At 34.1% G+C, this 22364-nt stretch overlaps 8 protein-coding genes and 1 pseudogene across 8 annotated transcripts; all 9 read left to right on the top strand.

Moving 5' to 3' along the window:
• Positions 1-997: 997 nt before the first annotated feature.
• On the top strand, positions 998-1588 carry LOC142643211 (auxin-responsive protein SAUR21-like). The gene has a single exon (XM_075817752.1). The coding sequence runs from the start codon at positions 1078-1080 to the stop codon at positions 1378-1380; it is 303 nt and encodes a 100-aa protein (XP_075673867.1). The 5' UTR covers positions 998-1077; the 3' UTR covers positions 1381-1588.
• A 1526-nt stretch (positions 1589-3114) lies between these two features.
• LOC142643202 (auxin-induced protein 15A-like) lies at positions 3115-3632 on the top strand. The gene has a single exon (XM_075817743.1). It carries the CDS (start codon positions 3183-3185, stop codon positions 3498-3500), a length of 318 nt encoding a protein of 105 aa, XP_075673858.1. The 5' UTR covers positions 3115-3182; the 3' UTR covers positions 3501-3632.
• A 1693-nt stretch (positions 3633-5325) lies between these two features.
• Positions 5326-5928, top strand: LOC142643209 (auxin-responsive protein SAUR21-like). The gene has a single exon (XM_075817751.1). The coding sequence runs from the start codon at positions 5417-5419 to the stop codon at positions 5717-5719; it is 303 nt and encodes a 100-aa protein (XP_075673866.1). The 5' UTR covers positions 5326-5416; the 3' UTR covers positions 5720-5928.
• Positions 5929-7362: 1434 nt separating this feature from the next.
• LOC142643210 (auxin-induced protein 15A-like) lies at positions 7363-8021 on the top strand (annotated as a pseudogene).
• A 2365-nt stretch (positions 8022-10386) lies between these two features.
• On the top strand, positions 10387-10988 carry LOC142643205 (auxin-induced protein 15A-like). The gene has a single exon (XM_075817748.1). It carries the CDS (start codon positions 10484-10486, stop codon positions 10784-10786), a length of 303 nt encoding a protein of 100 aa, XP_075673863.1. The 5' UTR covers positions 10387-10483; the 3' UTR covers positions 10787-10988.
• Positions 10989-13070: 2082 nt separating this feature from the next.
• On the top strand, positions 13071-13600 carry LOC142643213 (auxin-induced protein 15A-like). Its single transcript, XM_075817755.1, has one exon. The coding sequence runs from the start codon at positions 13139-13141 to the stop codon at positions 13439-13441; it is 303 nt and encodes a 100-aa protein (XP_075673870.1). The 5' UTR covers positions 13071-13138; the 3' UTR covers positions 13442-13600.
• Positions 13601-15003: 1403 nt separating this feature from the next.
• On the top strand, positions 15004-15594 carry LOC142643203 (auxin-responsive protein SAUR21-like). The gene has a single exon (XM_075817744.1). The coding sequence runs from the start codon at positions 15062-15064 to the stop codon at positions 15371-15373; it is 312 nt and encodes a 103-aa protein (XP_075673859.1). The 5' UTR covers positions 15004-15061; the 3' UTR covers positions 15374-15594.
• Positions 15595-19272: 3678 nt separating this feature from the next.
• LOC142643215 (auxin-responsive protein SAUR23-like) lies at positions 19273-19575 on the top strand. The gene has a single exon (XM_075817757.1). It carries the CDS (start codon positions 19273-19275, stop codon positions 19573-19575), a length of 303 nt encoding a protein of 100 aa, XP_075673872.1.
• A 1864-nt stretch (positions 19576-21439) lies between these two features.
• On the top strand, positions 21440-22006 carry LOC142643212 (auxin-responsive protein SAUR23-like). The gene has a single exon (XM_075817754.1). The coding sequence runs from the start codon at positions 21522-21524 to the stop codon at positions 21822-21824; it is 303 nt and encodes a 100-aa protein (XP_075673869.1). The 5' UTR covers positions 21440-21521; the 3' UTR covers positions 21825-22006.
• The last annotated feature ends 358 nt before the right edge of the window (positions 22007-22364 follow it).

The following is a 22364-nucleotide window of genomic DNA, read 5'->3' as shown; positions in this document are numbered from 1 at the left end:
TACACTCTTTTATTTTGAATCTTTGATAATGCGACCAGAACAAAGGTCAAGGAAACAAGGGAGAAAAAGGCCGAAATCTGTTTTGCCAGTTGATAGCACCTAAAATAACTTGTCTACTGATGATTATTGTACCAGTTGCATGCAATAATCTCATCTTTTATAATGCCCATGTATAGTCCTTCATATGGGGTGGGTTGCAGTTGAACTACTTGTAGGACATGCTTCATCTGCTCTTCATGGGGGTTTGTCCTGGAAGTCAGTGTACTTAGGCACCAAAAAAGTTTGTGAGTAATGTTGAGGACATGTTAGTATGCTTCTGTTCCTCATCTTAAGCCATGATGATCCATGTACGTATCTGTGGATTCTCATGTTTCTTACTGTTGAAAATTTCACTCTCAATTTTATAACATAAATGAATGCCTTATATTCCGTTGGAGAAAACTAGTTTCTTAACTAATGCAGATAAATTTTATTGCTTTCCTTTTCTTTTCTATAATTTAGATTGCAATAAGGTTTAATATTAAGTCATCAAAATTTCTTCTAAAGATATCTTAACAATAGCTAAATTTTTTTCCAGAGGCCCCATCATACAAGAGAATTATTTTTGTTCCAATTATTGTCAAGAAAAAATCAACATATATGTCTAAACCTGTCCCCCATCAAAAGAGGTCAGCTGGTAGTTCAGAGTTTTATTCAATCCATATATCTTTCATCTTGATGAGGTCCCCTTGCTGCTGCTTGTTGTCCTTTAAATGCTTGGGCATATAATTTATTCATAAAATAAAAGGTCTCAATCACAACCAACTTCTTGATAATGAGTAAGAAGACAGGTTCATGTGATCCTTCAAATGCTTATCTCTCTCACATAACCCCAGCCAATATTTCCTCTACACCACTTATTCTACAATCCACATAACAGAAATTGGCACTCACCATTCATCTATATATACATGAAAGCATAACATCAAAAACCAAGACAAGTGCTCACATCCTCTGATATCAAATCCTTACATTCTTCTCCCTTTTCTATTGTGAACTCTATCATTTTTCTCAGCAGTAGTCTATAGCCAGATATCAATGGCCATTCGTTTGCTCGGTATTATGCATGCTAAGCACATTTTCCGACGATCAAACTCATTTGGAAAGCAAGTAGCTTCAACATCTATAGATGTTCCAAAAGGCTATATTGCAATATATGTTGGAGAGAGTGAAAGGAGGCGCTTTGTAATTCCTATATCATTTTTGAACCAGCCTTCATTTCAAGAATTGCTAAGTAAAGCTGAGGAAGAATTTGGATTTGATCATCCAATGGGTGGTCTCACAATTCCCTGCAACGAAGATATCTTCATCAATCTCACTTCTAGATTATATGAATTGTGAGATGGTTCTACTTAGCTAAAACAGCAGAAACAATTTTGTTAATCAATGTAAATTATTTATTTCTTTTAGGCAGAAGGAGAGATGGGGATTGTCCATCCACCAAAAATATTACTAATAGAATTATTGCAGCTCCTCCAACATTCTTCAGAATATTGTAAAACTGTGAACACATTTGGTTGAAATTAATCCACTTTAGGTTTCATCATAATTCTAGTGCCTTTTGTTTATTTATTTTATTTTTTTAATCATTTTCTACCCCCAGTGTATACTGCCGGTCTAGTCTACCAAAGGCTAACAATTCGAGCAAGCTTAGTTTTCAATAATCATATGATCATATACAATTTTTTAATATCAATCACATGGTCCTTTTTCCCCTTTTTATTGTAGATTTTCCATTTTGCCTATTCATCAAGACTAATTAGGAGGAACCAAAATGATTTTTACCCTTTATTGTATCTATTTCTATTTTGTTACCAATGTTTCAGCTTGGTTAGCAGATTGACTTTGGGAAGTATGGTATCTATCTGGGTAATATTTAACACATTTGGACAAAAAAAAAAGGTATAAAATTATATGTGCAGTTTTGCTAAAGTAAATGACCACATGCATGAAGGTTATTACACTGTCACTTTGAATTTCCATAATAAATGTCAAGGAAATGCAGAAAATAAAAGAGAAGAAATTTGTTTGCAGGTAGTCAGCAACCAAAATGACATATCTACTGATTTTTTTGTGCCAGTCTCTTGCAATAATTTCATTTCTTATTGTGCAATACATAGTCCTTGATATGGTATTGGCTGCAGTTGAACTACTTGTAGGACATACTTCTGGTGCTCTTCATGTGGTTTTGTCCCAGAAATCATTGTATTGAGGCACCAAAAAGTCAGTGAGTTATTTTGAGGACATGTTATTTTGTACGTTTCTCTTCCTCACCTTAAGCCATGATGGTCCATGTAAAAATCTTTAGATATTCCCATGTTTCCTACTGTTGGAAATTCCACTTTCATTTTTAAACATAAATGAATGTCTTATACTCTGTTGGAGAAAATCAGGGTCTTTACTGATACAGATATCTTTTCATTCTTAAATTTTGATTGCATTGAGGTTAATGGTTAACTCATCAAAAATTTTTCTCGGAAAAAATATTCCATGCCAGGGAGACTTTATCAATATTTGTATTTGGCTCAAGTACAAGACGCTATACTTATTGTAAAATTCTGAGTAAGGTTTGCATGATGTTACAGATGTTTCCTACCAAAAAGGATTTGGAAAAGATCTTAAACATAGCTAATTTCTCGTCTAAAATCCCTATCATACAAGAGACTAATCCAGTTCCAACTATATGTTATTTTCTAGACATAATCAGCATATATGTCTAAGCTTGTCCTTCGATTGCAAGAGGTCAGCTGGTAATTCAGAGTTCTCTCCAATTCATTATCTTTCATATCAATGGGGTCCCATTGAAGCAGGTTGTTGTCTTGGAAATGCTAGGGCATATTATATTCCGAAAATATAGGGTCTCAATCACTACCAATTTCTTGATGATTTGTTGGAAGACAGGTCCATGTGATCCTTTAAATGCTTATGACTCTGACAGATCCCCAGACAATTTTCCCTCTACACCACTCATTCCACATAAGAGAAATATTCACACACACCATTCGTCTATATATACACGCAAACATATCATCCATATCCAAAACAAGCCCTCACATCCTTTGATATCAAATTCTTACTTTCTTCTCTCTTTCCTTTTGTATACTTCATCAATTTTCTCAGCAATATTATATATCCAGATATCCATGGCCACTCGTTTGCTCAGTATTATGCATGCTAAGCACATTTTGCGACGATCAAACTCATTTGGAAAGCAAGTAGCTTCAACATGCATAGATGTTCCAAAAGGCTACATTGCAATATATGTTGGAGAGAGTGAAAGGAGGCGCTTTGTAATTCCTATATCATTTTTGAACCAGCCTTCATTTCAAGAATTGTTGAGTAAATCTGAGGAAGAATTTGGATTTGATCATCCAATGGGTGGTCTAACAATTCCCTGCAGCGAAGACATCTTCATCAATCTCACTTCTTGCTTATATGAATTGCGAGATGGTTCTACTTAGCTAAAACAGCAAAAACAATTTTGTTAATCAATGTAAATTCTTTCTTTCTTTGAGGCCGAAGAAGAGATGGCGATTATCCATCCACCAAAAATATTACTATTAGAATTATTGCAATTCTTCCAACATTCTTCAGAAAAATATAAAACTGTGTACACATTTTGGTTGAAATTTATCCTCTTAAGATTTCATAATATTTCTAGTCACTTTTGTTTAATTTATTTCTGCATCGTTTCTACAAAAACTAAATACTTCTAGTCAAACCTACCAAAGGCTGCCAAGAGTCTTATAACTCAATTGGTTAGCACCTCCTGGTGTTTCCAAAAAAACATCCAAGGTTCAAATCCCCCCACTCTCAACTATCGAATTATCAGAGGCTAACAATTCAAGCAAGGCTTAGTTTTCAAAAACCATGAGGTCATATACAACTTTCCAATTTGCCCATTCACTGAGAATAATTTGGTCAGAGGAACCAAAATGTCTTTAACCATTTATCATTTCTTTTACTGTTTCATTTCCAATGTTTAGCTTGGTTAGAAGATTGATTTTAAGAAGTATGATTTCGATCTAACTAATATTTAACAATGCAGACAAAATATTAGTTTCAATTTAGATGGGCAATTTTTCAATAGAAGGGACCCTGTAAGGCTTACAAAGTGTATGACCACATGTACCAAATCCCAAATCTCATGAGAGTAAGGTTGTTACACTTTGTTACTTTATATCTTTAATAATGAGACCATAAAAAAGGTCATGGAAATAATGGAGAGAAAGAGAAGAAATGTGTTTTGCCAGTTGTGAGCATCCAAAATGACTTCTCTACTGATTATTTTCGTGCCAACTGCTAGCAATAATTTCATCTCTTAGACTGCCATATATAGTCCTTGAAATGGTGTGGGTTGCAGTTGAACTACTTGTAGGACATACTTCATGTGCTCTTCATGGGGCTTTGTCCTGGAAGTCATTGTACTGAGGCACCAAAAAAGTCAGTGAGTAAGGTTAAGGACATGTAGTACAATTTATGTTCCTCACCCTAAGCCATGATGATCCATGTGCATATCTGCAGATTCTTATGTTGCTTCTTTTGGAAATTTCACTCTCAATTTTATAACATGAATAAATGTATTATCCTCCAATAGAGAAAATAAGTGTCTTATCTGACATGTAAATTTTATTGCTTTCCTTTTCTTTTTTAGGATTTAGATTGCATTAAGGTTAACAGTTAGGTCATCAAAATTTCTTCTGAGAAGAAAATGCCTAGTATTCCTATTTGGTGCAAATCGATAAGGCTAACCTTGTTGTAAAGATATGAGTAAGGTTAGCATGATGTTGTAGATGTTCTCTACCCCCCCCCCCCCCCCCAAAAAAAAAAATGAAAAAAAGATGAAGATATCTTAATTATAGTTAATTTTTTGTCCAAAATCCCCATCATACAAGAGGATGATTTACTTCCAAATATTTGCAAGAAATATTCGACATATATGTCTAATCCTGTCCTCCTATTGAAAGAGGTCTGCCAGTAGTTCAAAGCTTTATCCAATCCATGTATCTTTCATCTTGACAGGGTCCCCTTGCTGCTGCTTTTTGTCCAAGAAATGCTTGGATTTATAACTCATTCAAAAAATAAAAGGTCTCAATCACTACCAACTCCTTGATAATGAGTTGGAGGACAGGTCCATGTGATCCTTCAAATGTATATCTCTCTCGCAAAACCCCAGCCAATTTGCCTCTACACCACTTATTTCACAATTCACATAACATAAATTTTCACACGCCATTCATCTATATATAGATGAAAGCCTGTCATCAAAAACCAAGCCAAGTCCTCACATCCTCTGAGATCAAGTCCTTAAATTCTTCTTCATTTTCTTTTGTGAACTTCATCATTTTTCTCGGCAGTACTCTATAGCCAGATATCAATGGCCATTCATTTGCTCGGTATTATGCATGCTAAGCACATTCTCCGACGATCAAACTCATTTGGAAAGCCAGTAGCTTCAACATCTATAAATGTTCCAAAAGGCTATATTGCAATATATGTTGGAGAGAGTGAAAGGAGGCGCTTTGTAATTCCTATATCTTTTTTGAACCAGCCTTCATTTCAAGAATTGCTAAGTAAAGCTGAGGAAGAATTTGGATTTGATCATCCAATGGGTGGTCTCACAATTCCCTGCAGTGAAGACATCTTCATCAATCTCACCTCTCGTTTATATGAATTGTGAGACAGTTCCTTGTAGCTAAAACAGCAGAAACAATTTTGTTAATCCATGTAAATTCTTAATTTCTTTTAGGCAGAAGAAGAGGTGGGGATTGTCCATCCACCAAAAATATCACTAATCGAATTATTCCTCAGTTCCTCCAACGTGCTTTAGAAAATGTAAAACTGTGAACACATTTTGGTTGAAATTAGTCCTTTTTTGGTTTTATGATATTTCTAGTCCCTTCTGTTTAATTTATTTTTCATCATTTTCTGCCAATGGTGCAAACTGCCAGTCAAGTCTACCAAAGGCTAACAATTTGAGCAAGGCCTAGTTTTCAATAACCATATGGTCATATTCAACTTTTTAATATTAATCAGATGGTCTTTTTGCTTTTCAATAGTTGATTTTCCATTTTCCCCATTCACCAAGACTAGTTAAGAGGAACCAAAATGTTTTTAACCCTTTATCGTATCTGTTTCTGTTTTGTTACCAATGTTTCAGCTTGGTTAACAGATTGACTTTGGGAAGTATGGTATCTATCAGGGTAAAATACATTTGGAACAAACAATAAGTAAAAAATTGTATGTGCAGTTTTGCTGAAGTAGAGACCCGTATAACACTAATAAAGTGGATGACCATGTGCATCCAAATCTCATAAACTAAAGTTTTTACACTTTGAATCTCCATAACAAAGGTGAAGGAAATACCAGAAAAAGAGAACAATTTTTTTTTTTTTGGGTAGGTAGTGAGCACCCAAATGACATGACTACTGATTTTTTTGTGCCAGCCTCTTGTAATAATTTCATTTCTATGGGATGGTTTGCAGTTGAACAACTTGTAGGACATACTTCATGTGCTCTTCATGAGAGTTTGTCCCAGAAGTCATTGTATTGAGGCACCAAAAAAGGGTGAGTTTGGTTGAGGACATCTCATTGATTACGTTGCTCCTCAACTCAAGCCACAAATATGCATGTGCATATCTGCAGATTCTAATGCTTCGTACAGTTGTAAGTTTCATTCTGAAGTACGTAACTTACATATACTAGTTGAGAAAATCAGTCTTTATTGCTGCAGATAACTCCCCTTTCTTTTTTATTTTCCATGATTTAAATTTCATTGAGGTTAACGGTTAAATGTTAACTGTTAACACATCAAAATTTGTTCTGTAGAGCACATGAAGTATGTCCTAACATCAAAATTGCAAGGAGTCTTTATTAACATTCTTACTCAGCAATTGAAAAGATGAGGCTAAACTCGTAAAGTGTATGTTATAATGTAACAAATAGTCTCTACCCCCTCCCCCTAACCCAAAAAAAAACTCCTCTATATAAGTAATATTTTATCCAAAACTCCTATCATACCAGAGACTACTAATTCAGTTCCAATTATTTGTTGTCACCTAAAAATAATTGGCATATATGTCTAAACCTGTCCTCTATTATTAGAGGTCAGCCAATTGGTCAGAATTTTCTCCAATCCACGTATCTTTCATATGAACTGGGTCCCTTCTTGTATCAAAAATGTAGAGTCTCAATCACTGTCAAGTTCTTGATGATTAAGTTGGAAGACAGATCATGTGACCCTTCAAGTGCTTATGTCTCTCACACAACCCTAGCCAGTTTTCTCTATGTCATTCATTGCACATTTCAGAGATTTTTGCGTATACTAGTCACTTATATATGTGCACACTCATATCATCCAAAGCCGAAACAAGTCCACTCATCCTCTGATATCAACTCCTTACTTTCCTCTCTCTTTCTTTTTTGATCTTCATCACCTTTCTCAGAAACCTTTCATACTAGTTAGATAGCCATGGCTATTCGATTGCCCAGTATTATGCATGCTAAGAACATTCTCCGAAGATCAAACTCATTTGGAAAATAAGTAGCTTCAACATCAATAGATGTTCCAAAAGGCTATATTGCAATATATGTTGGAGAGTGTGAAAGGAGGCGCTTTGTAATTCCCATATCATTTTTGAACCAGCCTTCATTTCAAGAATTGCTAAGTAAAGCTGAGGAAGAATTTGGATTTGATCATCTAATGGGTGGTCTCACAATTCCCTGCAGCAAAGACATCTTCAATGATATTGCTTCTCGCTTACATGAATTGTAATATGGTGCCACTAAGATAAAACAGCTGTGACAATTTTGTATATCTATGAAAAATTATTTCTTTCGTTGGGCAAAAGAAGAGATGGGGAATGTCCATCCACTAAAGATGTTACAAGTAGAAATACCATAGTCCCTCTCACATTCTCCTGAGAAATGTAAAATTGAGTTATCTTTTTGTTGAAAGTAATCCTCTTTAGTTTTTATGATAATTATTGTCTTTTTTTATTTGGTTTAACATGCCAGAACTTTATATGGGCAATAGTTATCTGTGCAAATTTTCCAATCCCAAGGTCATCTTCAATGATTTATTGGAACAATTTTCCCTTTAGGTACTCAAGAATGATCTTCCATTGTTCAAGGAGATCAATTGAACCATTTGATGAAATTCTCTAGTTGAGCTGGTCTTGACCATGAACTCAAATCACATGAGGCTCATTTTACTCTTTCTTGCTTTGATAATGAGATTGTTGGAGCATTTTAAAATCAAAATATTATTTTGACAAAATTAATTAATAATACCAATGGTTAATTAAAAAGATGGGCTAAAAAAGTGATGATGTCTTTTCCTTTTTTGCTGCTAGTCAGCACCCAAAATGACATGTCTACTGATGATTCTTCTGTTAGTCAATTGAAATAATATCATTTTTTATCAATTTAATAATCTTTTTTTTTTTTCATTTTTCTTTTTCTATGTACATATCTTGCTGGTTTAGCCTTCATATTTGTTGAGGCTGAAATTCACACTTGGTTGAGAATTTGCGTCCACTTCTTGTTGTGGCTGAAATTCATTCTTGGTTGAGAGTGAGACTTTGCGCTCACCAAGAAGTGGATAGTTTTTCCCAATCAAGGACTATTTTATTCCAACAAAAAATATATATAAAGGCTAAACCAGCAAGATATGTATATTGAATCCAGGAGACAAATCATCAAACAATAGAAGGCATACATAATGCGCACAAGATTTACGTGTTTCCATTCAACACTAAGCCTAAATTCACGAGTCAAGCTTGGAACAATCCACTATAATCAACAAGTTACAGTGGTCTTCTACTCATAGTTTATCACACAACATGAGCTCACAAAACAAAGTTTGAAGAAATACAACTTTACCTCAATGAGTTTTACAAAACCCAACTTCACCAAAATGAAATCTTCCAAACAACTTGTTGAAAGAAACTTCAAACACCTTTGAGACACTTGCTTCAATAGGTTTCCATAGCCATGGTACATTGAGGAAGAATAGCTCACAACCAAGCCCTTATCTCTCACCCTTGTGTAGATGCATAATTTTTTATTGGTGTTTAGTTTTTTTTTTTTTAAACCAAATGCAAGTTTAACAAGTCTAATGAGAATGCTAGCTCCCCACATTTGTAATTTAGTTACTTTTCTATTTTAGTTATGATAAATTATCGATTGTCTAAAAAGGCTAAAAGTTAAGTTTAATCATAAAATGAGAGGTAAGTTGTAGGTGGGAATTAAATCCTAAAATCTCTTATTTGAAGATGGTTAAGCTAACTGAAACCCACAAGTAGGTCTTTTTTTTTTTTTTTTTGGCAGAAAAATTTTGGTTAAAACTTAAGCCAATAGGAAATTACGAATTTAATCATTTAAATTAATATATATATATATTTAATATAAAGTATCATTAAAAAAAATTTTAAAACAAACAAGTAAATAAACCCTAATGAGCTTGGGCTAAACAAGGCTCAATACTTGATGATCATAAAAAAAATAAATAAATAATTTTTTTTTTTTAAAAAGGCTCATTACTTGATACGGGGTTGAACAGTTGAACTACTTGTAGGGCATACTTCACGTTCTCTTCATGAGAGTTTGTCCCTGAAGTCATTGTACTGAGGCACCAAAAAGTCGATGAGTTAGGTTGAGGACATGTTATTCAGTACGTTTCTCTTCCTCACCTCAAGCCACAATGATTGATCTACATATCTGCACATTCTAATGTTTCTTACTGTTGGAAATTTCATTATCATCTACATATTTTATACTCTGTTCCAAAAATCAGGGTTTTATTGCTATAGATAACTTTTCTTTCTTTTTCTTTCCATAATTTAGATTTATTAAGGAAATTTGTTTTGAAGGGTACCTGAAAATATGTCCATAAACACATCAAAATTGTAAAGTGCCTTTATTAACAATTTTCATGGCTACGCTAGTTGTAAATTTGCAAGTTATGATGTTACAAATTGTTTATCCAAGGGGCCCATACAAGAGACTAATCCAGTTCCAATCATATGTTGTTTCATATAAATAATAGACATATATGTCTAAACCTGTCCTATATTATAAAAAGTCAGCCAATAGGTAAAAACTTTCCAATACATATATCTTTCATTTGAATTGGGTCCCTTCATGTACCAACAAATATAGAGTCTCATTCACAGCCAAGTTCTAAATGATGAGTTGGAAGACATATCCATATGACACTTTAAGTGCCTATGTCTATCACACAACACCAACCAAATGCTTCTACACCGTTCATTCCACACTTCAGAGATTTTCACACTCACTATTAATCTATATATATGCACACGCATATTATCCATAACCAAACCAAATCCTCACATCCCTTGATATCAAATTCCTAATTTCTTCACCCTTTGCTTTGTGATCTTCATTATCTTTCTCAGCAATATAAAACTGATAGATTGCAATGGCTATTCGTTTGCCCGGTATTATGCATGCTAAGCACATTCTTCGACGCTCCAACTCATTCAGAAAGCAATTAGCTTCAACATCTATAGATGTTCCAAAAGGCTACATTGCAGTTTATGTTGGAGAGAGCGAAATGAGGCGCTTTGTAATTCCTATATCATTCTTGAACCAGCCTTCATTTCTAGAATTGCTAAGTAAGGCTGAGGAAGAATTTGGGTATGATCATCCAATGGGTGGTCTCACAATTCCTTGCAGTGAAGACATCTTCATTGATCTCACTTCTCGCTTACATGAATTGTGATACGGTGCCTCTAAGATGAAATAGCAGTGACAATTTTGTATATCTATGTAAATTCTTTCTTTCTTTGGGCAGAAGAAGAGATGGGGATTGTCCATCCACTAAAGATGTTACAATTAGAAATACTGTAGCCCTTCTCACATTCTCCAGAGAAATGTAAAATTGAGTCAACTTTTTGTTGAAAGGGATTCTCTTTGGTTTTATGATATTTCTTGTCCTTTTAATATGATTTAACATGCCAAGGATTTCTATGGGTAATAGTGATCTGTGCAATTATTCTCTTTAGACTATGATATTTCTACTCTCTTTAATTTAATTTAACTTGGCATGATGTTTCTATGGATAATAGTGATCTATGCAACTTTTCTCATCTCAAAGTCATCCTCAATGATTTATTGGAACAATTTTTTTTTTTACAAACTCAAGAATGTTCTTCCATTGTTCAAAGATTTCAATTGAAACCAAATAATGAAATCATCTAGCTGAGCTGGTTTTTGGTTTGTACAGCATGTGAAACCAAAAATTGACATCTCTTAACCATTAACTCGAATCTCTTGAGGTTTTGCTTGTTCCTTTTCTTACTTTGATAATGAGATTGTTAGAATAATGCTTAAAGGATTAAATTTATCATTTCCTAATAGCTTGAGCATCTAGGACAACCGGTAATTGATCATGCAATCAAAGTAAATGGTCCTGAATTTGAACATTGTCTCAACACTACCTCCCATTTAAAAAAGTTAAAAATCCCATGTGTTGGGTTAAATGATTGAATTCACCTAACATCTGTAATTTAAAAGAGATCGTAGCAAAGTTCAAGGAAATATAAGGTAAAAAAGAGATGAAATTTGTTTTCTAGTCATTACCGAAAATGACGTGTCTACTGATGATTCTTGTGTTGCTTGCTTGCAATAATTTTGTCTCTTACAATGCAATAGTCCTTGATACAGGGTAGGTTGCAGTTGATCTACTTGTAGGACATGCTTCATGTGCTCTTCATGGGGGTTTGTCTTAAGTGTCATTGTACTGAGGCAGCAAAAAGTCGGCGAGTTAGGTTGAGGACATATTATTGAGTACGTTTTCCTTCCTCACCTTAAGCCATGATGATCAATGTACATATCTGCAGTCCGCAGATTCTCATGTTTCTTACTGTTAGAAATTTCACTTTCATTTGTATACATAAATGGATGCCATATACTCTGTTGGAGAAAATCTTGGTCCATAGTGATACAGACAATTTTTTTTCTTTTTTCTTTTATAGGATTTAAGTTAAATTGAGATAATGGTTAACTCTTAAAATCTGTTTTGAGAAATATATGTCAAGGAGGATTTATCAATATTCCTATTTGGCGCAAATAGATGAGGCTATACTATTTGTAAAGTTATATGATTTGCATGATGTTACAGATGTTCTCTACCAAAAAAACAAAAATGAAGAAGAAGATAAGTATATCTTAATTATAACTAGATGTTAGTCCAGAAGCCCCATCATACAAGAGACTAATCCAGTCCCAATTGTGTTGTAGTCAAAAAATATTCGACACATATGTCTAATCTTGTCGTCCTACTGCAATAGGTCAGCTGGTAGTTCAGAGTTTCTCCACTCCATATATCTTTCATATCAATGGGGCCCCCTTGTAGCTGGTTGCATTGGAAATGCTAGGGCATAATGTGAAATATTAGGTCTCAATCACTACCAAGTTCTTGATGATGAGTTTGAAGACAGGTCCATGTGATCGTTCAAATGCTTATATTTCTGACAGAATCCAGCAAGTTTTGCCTCTACACCACTCATTTCACACAACAGAAATGTTCATACACACCATTTAATGAAGAAGAAGATAAATATATCTTAATTATTACTAGATGTCAAGAAGCCCCATGATACAAGTGACTAATCCAGTTCCAATTATGTTAGTCAAAAAATATTTGTCATATATGTCTAATCTTGTCCTCCTGCAATAGGTCAGACGGTAGTTCAGAGTTTTCTCCAATCCATATATCTTTCATTTCAATGGGGCCCCCTTGCAGCTGGTTGTATTGAAAATGCTAGGGCATAATGTGTTTCTACAAATATAAGGTCTCAATCACTACCAAATTCTTGATGATAAAATGGAAGACAGGTCCATGTGATCGTTCAAAAGCTTATGTTTCTGACAGAATCGCAGCCAATCTTGCCTCTACACCACTCATTCCACAACAAAAATGTTCACGCACACCATTTATCTATATATACATGCAAACATATCATCCAAAGCCAAAACAAGTCCTCACATCATCTGATATCAAATCCTTACTTTCTTCTCCCTTTTCTTTTGCGAACCTTGTCTTTTTTCTAAGAAATACTACCAGATATCCATGGCCATTCGTTTGCCAGGTATTATGCATGCTAAGCAAATTCTCCGACGATCAAATTCATTTGGAAAGAAAGTGTCTTCACCATCTATAGATGTTCCAAAAGGCTACATTGCTATATATGTTGGAGAGAGTGAAAGGAGGCGCTTCATAATTCCTATATCATTTTTGAACCAGCCTTCATTTCAAGAATTGCTACGTAAAGCTGAGGAAGAATTTGGATTTGATCATCCAATGGGTGGTCTCACAATCCCCTGCAGCGAAGAGATCTTCTTTGATCTCACTTCTCACTTATATAAATTGTGATATGGAGCCACTAAGATAAAATAGAAGAAACAATTTTGTAAATCCATGTAAATTCTTTATTTCTTTTAGGCAGAAGAAGAGTTGAGGAATGTCCTTTTACTAAAAAAATTACTAATAGAATTATTGCAGTTCCCCTTACATTCTTTAAAAAATTGTGAAATTGTGAACACATTTTGATTGAAATTTGTCCAATATAGGTTTAATGATATTTCTAGTCCTTTTTGTTTAATTTATTTTTGCATCATTTCCTACGAATTGCGTGTATACTGCAGTCAAGTCTACCAAAGACTAACAACGCAAGCAAGGCTTAGTTTTCAATTATCATATGGTCATATATATTTTTATAATATTTGTCACATATTCACATGGTCATTTTCTCCATTTATTTATTTTTGATTTTCCATTTTGTTGGTCCACTGAGACTAATTAAGTGAGAGGAATGGGGTTATTTGTGGAGCCTACTTAGCTTATTTACTTATGTAAAACTATATAAAGCCTCACTTTTTATTGGTAAAGCCGTACTTTTGCCCATTTTATGAAAATCAAAACCAACACAAGTAAGGGAAACCAAAATGTCTGTACCCTAGATTATATCTATTTCTGTTTTGTTTTCAATATTTTAGCTTGGTTAGAAGATCAAATTTGGAAATGCAATGTATTTCTGGTTACTATTCAACACATGCAGAAAAATAATTTAGTATAAATTTCTAGATGTGCAGTTTTTCGAAAGAAGGGACCCTTGTCAGGCTTACAAAATGGATGACTAATGTACCCAAGTGTCATGAGGCTAAGGTGGTTACATTCACTTTGAATCTTTTGTAATGGGACCATAATAATGGTAAAGGAAAAAAGGTAGAAAATGTGAAGAATTTTGTTTTGCCGGTAGTCAGCACCCAAATTGACATATCTGCATATTCTCATGTTTCAAACGGTTGGAAATTTCATTCTCAAGTACATAACTTATATTATGTAGACTGTTGAGAAAATCAGGGTCTTCACGTCTTTTGCTTTTCCATAATTTAGATTTCATTGATGTCAATGACTAACGCATCAAAATTTGTTTTGAAGAGCACATTAAGTGTGTCCTATAACTCATCAAAATTCCAAGGAGCCATTATTAACATTCGTAATGGATAAAGCAATAGTTAGGTTTGCACAATGTAATCATAAATGTAGGTAATAGTTTATCCAAAAGGCTCATCATACAAGAGGCTAATCCAGTTCCTTTTCTATGTTGTTTCCTATAAGTAATAGACATATCTGTCTAAACCTGTCCTCTATTATAAGAGATCAGCCAATAGGTTGGAATTTCTCTAATCCACATGTCTTTCACTTGAACTGGGTCCCTTCTTGTACCATCAAATATACTGTCTCAATCACCACCAAGTTCTTGATGATGAATTGGAAGACAGGTCCATGTGACCCTTCAAATGCTTATGTCTATCACACAACCCCAGCCAACTTCCCCTATGCCAGTTTTTCACATATTCTATTCATCTATATATATGCACACACATATTATCAAAATCCAAAACCAAGTCTTCACATCCTCTGATATCAAATCCTTACTTTCTTCTCCCTTTTGTTTGTGATCTTAATCATCTTTCTCAGCAATACTTCATGAATGCTATGGCCATTCATTTGCCTCGAATCATAAATGCTAAGAACATTCTCTGGCGATCAAACTCATCTGCAAAGCAAGTTGCTTCAACATCTATAGATGTTCCAAAAGGCAATGTTGCAGTATATGTTGGAGAGAGCGAAAAGAGGCGCTTCATAATTCCTATATCATTCTTGAACCAGCCTTCTTTTTTAGAATTGCTAAGTAAGGCTGAGGAAGAATTTGGGTATGATCATCCAATGGGTGGTCTCACAATTCCTTGCAATGAAGACATCTTCATTGATTTTACTTCTCGCTTACATGAATTGTGATATGGCGCCACTAAGATAAAACAGTAGAATCAATTTTGTAAATCCATGTAAATTCTTTATTTCTTATAGGCTGAAGAGATGGGGATTGCCTATCCATTAAAGATATTACAAATAGAATTACTGCAGTCCCTTTCACATTCTCCCAAGAAATGTAAAATTGAGACACCTATTAGTTGAAATTGATCCTCTTTTGATTCTATGATATTTCTAGTCCCTTTTAGATGATTTAACTAGGCATGATGTTTCTTTGGATAATAGTGATCTGTGCAACTTTTCTCATCTCTGAGTCATCCTCAATGATTTATTGGAACACTTTTCTTTTAGGTACTCAAGAATGTATTCCATTTTTCAAAGAGTTCAATTGAACCCAAATGATGAAATCATCAAAATGAGCCAGTTTTGGGTTTGCACTGTGCACTACAAGTCAAACCATGAACATATTTGAAATGCATTGGAATTTTATGCTTTCTATTTCTACTTACTCAAGATGTGGCTCTTGGGATCCTCCGATCCCCCTTTTGTAAGCCACACTTATAGAGGGAACTACTTTTGCCACAATATTGCTAAATGGTCCAGTTTGTGTAACAGTGAATGAAATCAACTCCATCCTGGATTCTTGCCTTAGGTTATAGAAGGGAGATGGTACTAGTTCCATGCATATCTTTTTTTTTTTGTTTTTCTTCTTTTAATATGTATAAAGTATTATTCCAAAAAAAAAAATAATAATAATAAAAAGCTTTACAAAAGTTTTGAGAACTTGGGACAAAAACTAAGGTAATAAACCTTAATGAGCTTGGACCAAACAAGGCTCAACACTTGATACAGGGTGGGTTGCACTTGAACAGTGGAACTACTTGTAGGACATACTTCATGTGCTCTTGATGGGGGTTTGTCCCGGAAGTCATTGTACTAAGGCACCAAAAATTCAATGAGTTAGGTTGAGGACACGTTATTCAGTATGTTTCTCTTCCTCACCTCAAGCCACAATGATTCATGTACATATCTGCACATTCTAATGTTTCTTACAGTTGTAAATTTCATTCTCATGGCTCATGTGCATATCTTATACTCAGTTCCCAAAATCAGGGTTTTACTGCTACAGACACTTTTCTTTCTTTTTTTCCTATCCATAATTTAGATTTATTGAGGTTAAAAGTTAACACACAAAATTTGTTCTGAAAGGTACATGAAAATATGTCCTAAACACATCAAAATTCTAAAGAGCCTTTTCTAACAATCTTCATGGCTACAGTTGTTGTAGATTTCATGTTACGATGTTAAAAACTTAAAATTGTTTAACCAAAGGGCTCATCATACAAGAGACTAATCCAGTTCCAATTATATGTTTTTTCATATAAATAATATATATATATATATATATATATATATATATATATGTCTAAACCTGTCCTCTATTATAAGATGCCCGCCAATAGATAAAAATTTTCCAATATATATATCTTTGATTTGAATTGGGTCCCTTCATGTATCAACAAATATAGAGTCTCAATCACATCCAAGTTCTAAATTATAAGTTGGAAGACATGTCCATGTGACACTTCAAGTGCTTATGTCTATCACACAACACGAGCCAATTGCCTCTACACCATTCATTCCACACTTCAGAGATTTTCACACATACTAATCTATATATATATGCTCATGCATGTCATCCAAATACGAACCAAATCCTCACATCCTCTAATATCAAATCCTTAATATCTTCACCCTTTTGCTTTGTGATCTTCATCATCTTTCTCAGCAATATACTATAGATAGATTATTATTATCATTTGTTTGCCCGGTACTATGCATGCTAAGCACATTCTCCGACGCTCAAACTCATTTGGAAAGAAAGTAGCTTCAACATCTATAGATGTTCCAAAAGGAAAGTAGCTTCAACATCTATAGATGTTCCAAAAGGCTACATTGCAGTTTATGTTGGAGAGAGCGAAAAGAGGTGCTTTGTAATTCCTTTATCATTCTTGAACCAGCCTTCATTTCTAGAATTGCTAAGTAAGGCTGAGGAAGAATTTGGATATGATCATCCAATGGGTGGTCTAACAATTCCCTGCAGTGAAGACATCTTCATTGATCTCACTTCTTGCTTACATGAATTGTAATATGGTGCCACTAAGATAAAACAGTAGCAACAATTTTGTATATCTATGTAAATTCTTTCTTTCTTTAGGCATAAGTAGAGATGGTGATTGTTCTTCCAGTAAAGATGTTATGAGTAGAAATACTGTAGTCCTTTTCACATTCTCCTGAGAAATATAAAAATCGAGTCAACTTTTTGTTGAAAGGGATTCTCTTTAGTTTTTGTGATATTTCTTGTCCTTTTTGTTTGATTTAACACGCCAAGGTTTTTTATGGATCATAGTGATCTGTGCAACTTTTCTTATCCCAGGGTCATTTTCAATGATTTATTGGAAGAATTGTTCTTTTACATACTCAAGATTGTTCTTTCATTTTTTTTAAAGAATTCAATTGAACCCAAATTATGAAATCATCTAGTTGAGCTGGTTTGGTTTTTCACTGCATGCTAAACTGAAAAACATGTCTTAACCAGGAACTCAAATCTCGTGTGGTTAAGCTTATTACTCTTTCTCACTTTGATAATGAAATTGTTAGAATAATGGTTTAAGGATTGAATTCACCCTTTCCTAATAGCTTAAACTTTTGAGAGATCTAGTAATTTATCATAGTTTCAAAGCAGGTGGTCCTAAGTTTGAAGTTTGAACATTGTCTCAACTCAACAACCCATTTAAAAGTTCAAAATCTCATGTATTGGGTAAAATAATTAATTCACCTTACTGTGGTATTTTATAAGAGATCATACCAAAGGTCAAGGAAAAAACGAGGTAAAAAGAGAGATTGAAATTTGTTTTGAAAGTCATCACCCAAAATGACATGTCTACTGATGATTCTTGTAGGACATACTTCATGTGCTCTTCATGGGGGTTTGTCTTACATATCATTGTACTAAGGCAGCAAAAAGTTGGCGAGTTAGGTTGAGGACATATTATTGAGTATGTTTTCCTTCCTCACCTTAAGCCATGATGATCAATGTACATATCTGCAGTCTGCAGATTCTCATGTTTCTTACTGTTGGAAATTTTACTTTCATTTGTAAACATAAATGAATGCCTTATACTCAGTTGGAGCAAATCTTGGTCTATACTGATTCAGACAACTTTTTTTTTCTTTTCTAGGATTTAGATTAAATTGAGGTTGATGGCTAACTCTTAAAATCTGTTATGAGAAGAATATGCCAGGGAGGCTTTATTAATGGTCCTATTTGATGCAAATAGATGAGACTATACTTGTTGTTAAGTTATAAAATTTGCATTATATTACAAATGTTGTCTACCAAAAAATAAAAAGATAAGGATATCTTAATTATAGCTAATTGTTTGTCCATAAACCCTATCATACAAGAGGCTGATCCAGTTTCAAATATGTTGTTGTCAAAGGCTATTCGACATATATGTCTAAACCTGTCCTCCTACTGCAATAGATCAGCTAGTAGTTCAGACTTCAGAGTTTTCTCCAATCCAAGTATCTTCCATATCAATGGGGTCCCCTTGGAGCTGGTTGTTGTCTTGGACATGCTACTGCATAATGTATTGCCAATATAAGGTCTTAATCACTTCCAAGTTCTTGATTGATGAGTTGGAAGACAGGTCCATGTGATCCTTCAAATGCTTATATCTCTAACGGAACCCCAGCCAATTTTGCCTCTGCACCACACACTCCACACAACAGAAATTTTCACACACACCATTCATCTATATATACACACAAACATAACATCCAAGCCAAAACAAGTCCTCACACCATCTGATATCAAACCCTTACTTTCAGTTTTCTAAGAAATACTGTACAGCCAGATATCCATGGCTATTCGTTTGCCCAGTATTATGCATGCTAAGCACATTCTCCGACAATCAAACTCATTTGGAAAGAAAGTATCTTCGCCATCCATAGATGTTCCAAAAGGCTACATTACAATATATGTAGGAGAGAGTGAAAGGAGGCGCTTCATAATGCCTTTAACATTTTTGAACCAGCCTTCATTTCAAGAATTGCTAAGTAAAGCTGAGGAAGAATTTGGATTCGATCATCCAATGGGTGGTCTCACAATCCCCTGCAGTGAAGAGATCTTCATTGATCTCACTTCTCACTTATATGAATTGTGATATGGCGCCACTAAGATAAAACCGCAGAAACAGTTTTGTAAATCCATGTAAATTCTTTATTTCTTTTAGGCAGAAGAAGAGATGAGGAATGTCCATTTACTAAAAAAATTACTAAAAGAATTATTGCAGTTCCTCTCACATTCTTCAGAAAAAATGTGAAACGGTGAACACATTTGATTAAAAAATTTTCCTCTTTTGCTTTGATGATATTTCTAGTCCTTTTTGTTTAATTTATTTTTGCATCATTTTCTATGAAACACGCATACTGCAGTCAAGTCCAGCAAAGACTAATAATGCATGCAAGGCTTAGTTTTCAATAGTCATATGATCATATACATTTTCTTTTAATACATATCACATGGTGGTTTTCTCCTTCATTTCTTTATTGTTGATTTTCCATTTTATTTGTCCACTGAGACTAATTAAGTAAAAGGGACAGGGTTATTTGTGGAGCCTACTTAGCTTATTTACTTATGTATAATTTTTTAAATCCTCACTTTTTATAGGTAAAAAACTGTAGTTTTGCCCTTTTTATGCAAATCAAAACCAACACAATAAAAGGAATCAAATTGTCTTTAACCCTTGACCATATCTGTTTCAGTTTTGTTTTCAATGTTTCAGCTTGGTTAGCAGATCAAATTTGGGTAGTAACTAGTAAGTATGATGTCTTTCTGGATAATATTTAATAATGCAGACAAATAAATTAGTATAAATTTTTTGATGTGCCGTTTTTCTAAATATTGGACCCTTGTAAGTTGTAAGGCTTACAAAGTGGATGTCCAATGTACCCAAATCTCATGAGGCTAAGGTTGTTACTCTCACTTTGAATCTTTTGTAATTTGACCATAACAACAGTCAAGGAAACAAAGGGGAAAAGGTGAAGAATTTTGTTTTGCCGGTAGTCAACTCCCAAATTGACTTGTATACTGATGATTTTTGTGCCAGTTGCTAGCAAAAAATTCATATCTTATAATGTCATATATTGTCCTTCACATGGTGTGGGTTGCAGTTGAACTACTTGTAGGACATGCTTCATGTGCTTGTCATAGTGGTTTGTCCTGGAAGTTACTGTACTGAGATATCAAAAATTCGGTGACATGTTATTGAGTACGTTTCTCCTCCTCACCTCAAGCCACAATGATTTATGTACATATCTGCAGAATCTCATGTTTCATAAAGTTGGAAATTCACTCTCAAGAACATTACTTATATTTAGAATGTTGAGTAAATTAGGGTCTATGTATTATGTATATTGTATACTCTGTTGAGAAAATTAGGATCTTTACTGCTATAGATAATTTTTCATTATTTTGCTTTTCCATAAAGTTAATGATTAACACATCCAAATTTATTCCACAGAGAACATGAGGTACTATAACACATCAAATTTCCAAGGAGCCTTTATTAACATTAGTATTGGGTAAACTTGTAAGTTAGGTTTGCATGATGTTACAAATGTTCTCTACCCAAAAAAATAAAAGAACACACACACACATAAATGCAGGTCATAGTTTATCCAAAAGGTCCATCATACACAAGACTAATCCAGTTCCAATTATATATTGTTTCCTATAAATAATAGACATATATGTCTAAACCTGTCCTCTATTATAAGAGGTCAGCCAATAGGTCAGAATTTTTTCTAATCCACATATCTTTCATTTGAACTGGGCCCCTTCTTGTACCAATAAATATAGTGTATCAATCACTGCCAGATTCTTGATGATGAATTGGAAGACAAGTCCATGTGACCCTTCAAGTGCTTATACCCATCACACAACCCCGGCCAATTTCCTCTATGCCAGATTTTCACACATTCTATTCTTCTATATATATGCACACGCATATCATCAAAATCCAAAACCAAGACTTTACACCCTCTGATATCAAATCCTTACTTCTTCTCCCTTTGCTTTGTGATCTTCATCATCTTTCTCAGCAATATCATGGCCATTCGTTTGCCCAGTATTATGAATGCTAAGCATATTCTTCGACGATCAAACTCATTTGGAAAGCAAGCAGCTTCAACACCTATAGATGTTCCAAAAGGCTACATTGCAGTATATGTTGGAGAGAGCGAAAAGAGGCGCTTTGTAATTCCTATATCATTCTTGAACCAGCCTTCTTTTTTAACATTGCTAAGTAAGGCTGAGGAAGAATTTGGGTACAATCATCCAATGGGTGGTCTCACAATACCCTGCAGCGAAAATATCTTCATTGATCTTACTTCACGCTTACATGAATTGTGAAACGGTGCCACTAAAAGAAAACTGCAGAAACATTTTTGTAAATTCTTTTTTTCTTGAGGCAGGAGAGAGATGGGGATTGTTTATCTACTATAGATTTTGCAAATAGAATTACTGCAGTCCCTCTCAAATTCTCCAGTGAAATGTAAAATTGAGACGCCTTCTAGTTGAAATTGATTCTCTTTAGATTCTATGATATTTCTACTCCCTTTAAATTAAATTTAACTTGGCATGATGTTTCTATGGATAAGTGATCTATGCAACTTTTCTCATCTCAGAGTCATCCTAAATGATTTACTGGAACAATTTTCTTTTAGGTACTCAAAAATGTTCTTTCATTGTTCAAAGAGTTCAATTGAACCCAAATGATAAAATCATCAAACTGAACCAGTTTTTGGATTGCACTTTGCACTACAAGTCAAACCACAAACATAATTGAAATGAATGGATTTTTTTTATTTCTATTTCTATCTACTCTTATCTTCTTGAAAAGAGTGAGCAACTTATGACAATGTATCTTGTAAAGCTGCATAAAACAAAAGC

Source organism: Castanea sativa, chromosome 7 (genome assembly GCF_040712315.1).
Source record: "Castanea sativa cultivar Marrone di Chiusa Pesio chromosome 7, ASM4071231v1".
Classification (NCBI taxonomy): Eukaryota; Viridiplantae; Streptophyta; class Magnoliopsida; order Fagales; family Fagaceae; genus Castanea; species Castanea sativa.
The sequence above is the reverse complement of the archived record's forward strand: the minus strand, read 5'-3'. Positions and strand labels throughout refer to the sequence as shown.

What these genes read in the sequence shown, in the direction of transcription:
- LOC142643215 (XM_075817757.1), top strand. Translation starts at nt 19,273, where the DNA reads ATGGCTATTCGTTTGCCCAGTATTATGCATGCTAAGCACATTCTCCGA.
- LOC142643212 (XM_075817754.1), top strand. Translation starts at nt 21,522, where the DNA reads ATGGCCATTCGTTTGCCCAGTATTATGAATGCTAAGCATATTCTTCGA.
- LOC142643209 (XM_075817751.1), top strand. Translation starts at nt 5,417, where the DNA reads ATGGCCATTCATTTGCTCGGTATTATGCATGCTAAGCACATTCTCCGA.
- LOC142643213 (XM_075817755.1), top strand. Translation starts at nt 13,139, where the DNA reads ATGGCCATTCGTTTGCCAGGTATTATGCATGCTAAGCAAATTCTCCGA.
- LOC142643202 (XM_075817743.1), top strand. Translation starts at nt 3,183, where the DNA reads ATGGCCACTCGTTTGCTCAGTATTATGCATGCTAAGCACATTTTGCGA.
- LOC142643211 (XM_075817752.1), top strand. Translation starts at nt 1,078, where the DNA reads ATGGCCATTCGTTTGCTCGGTATTATGCATGCTAAGCACATTTTCCGA.
- LOC142643205 (XM_075817748.1), top strand. Translation starts at nt 10,484, where the DNA reads ATGGCTATTCGTTTGCCCGGTATTATGCATGCTAAGCACATTCTTCGA.
- LOC142643203 (XM_075817744.1), top strand. Translation starts at nt 15,062, where the DNA reads ATGAATGCTATGGCCATTCATTTGCCTCGAATCATAAATGCTAAGAAC.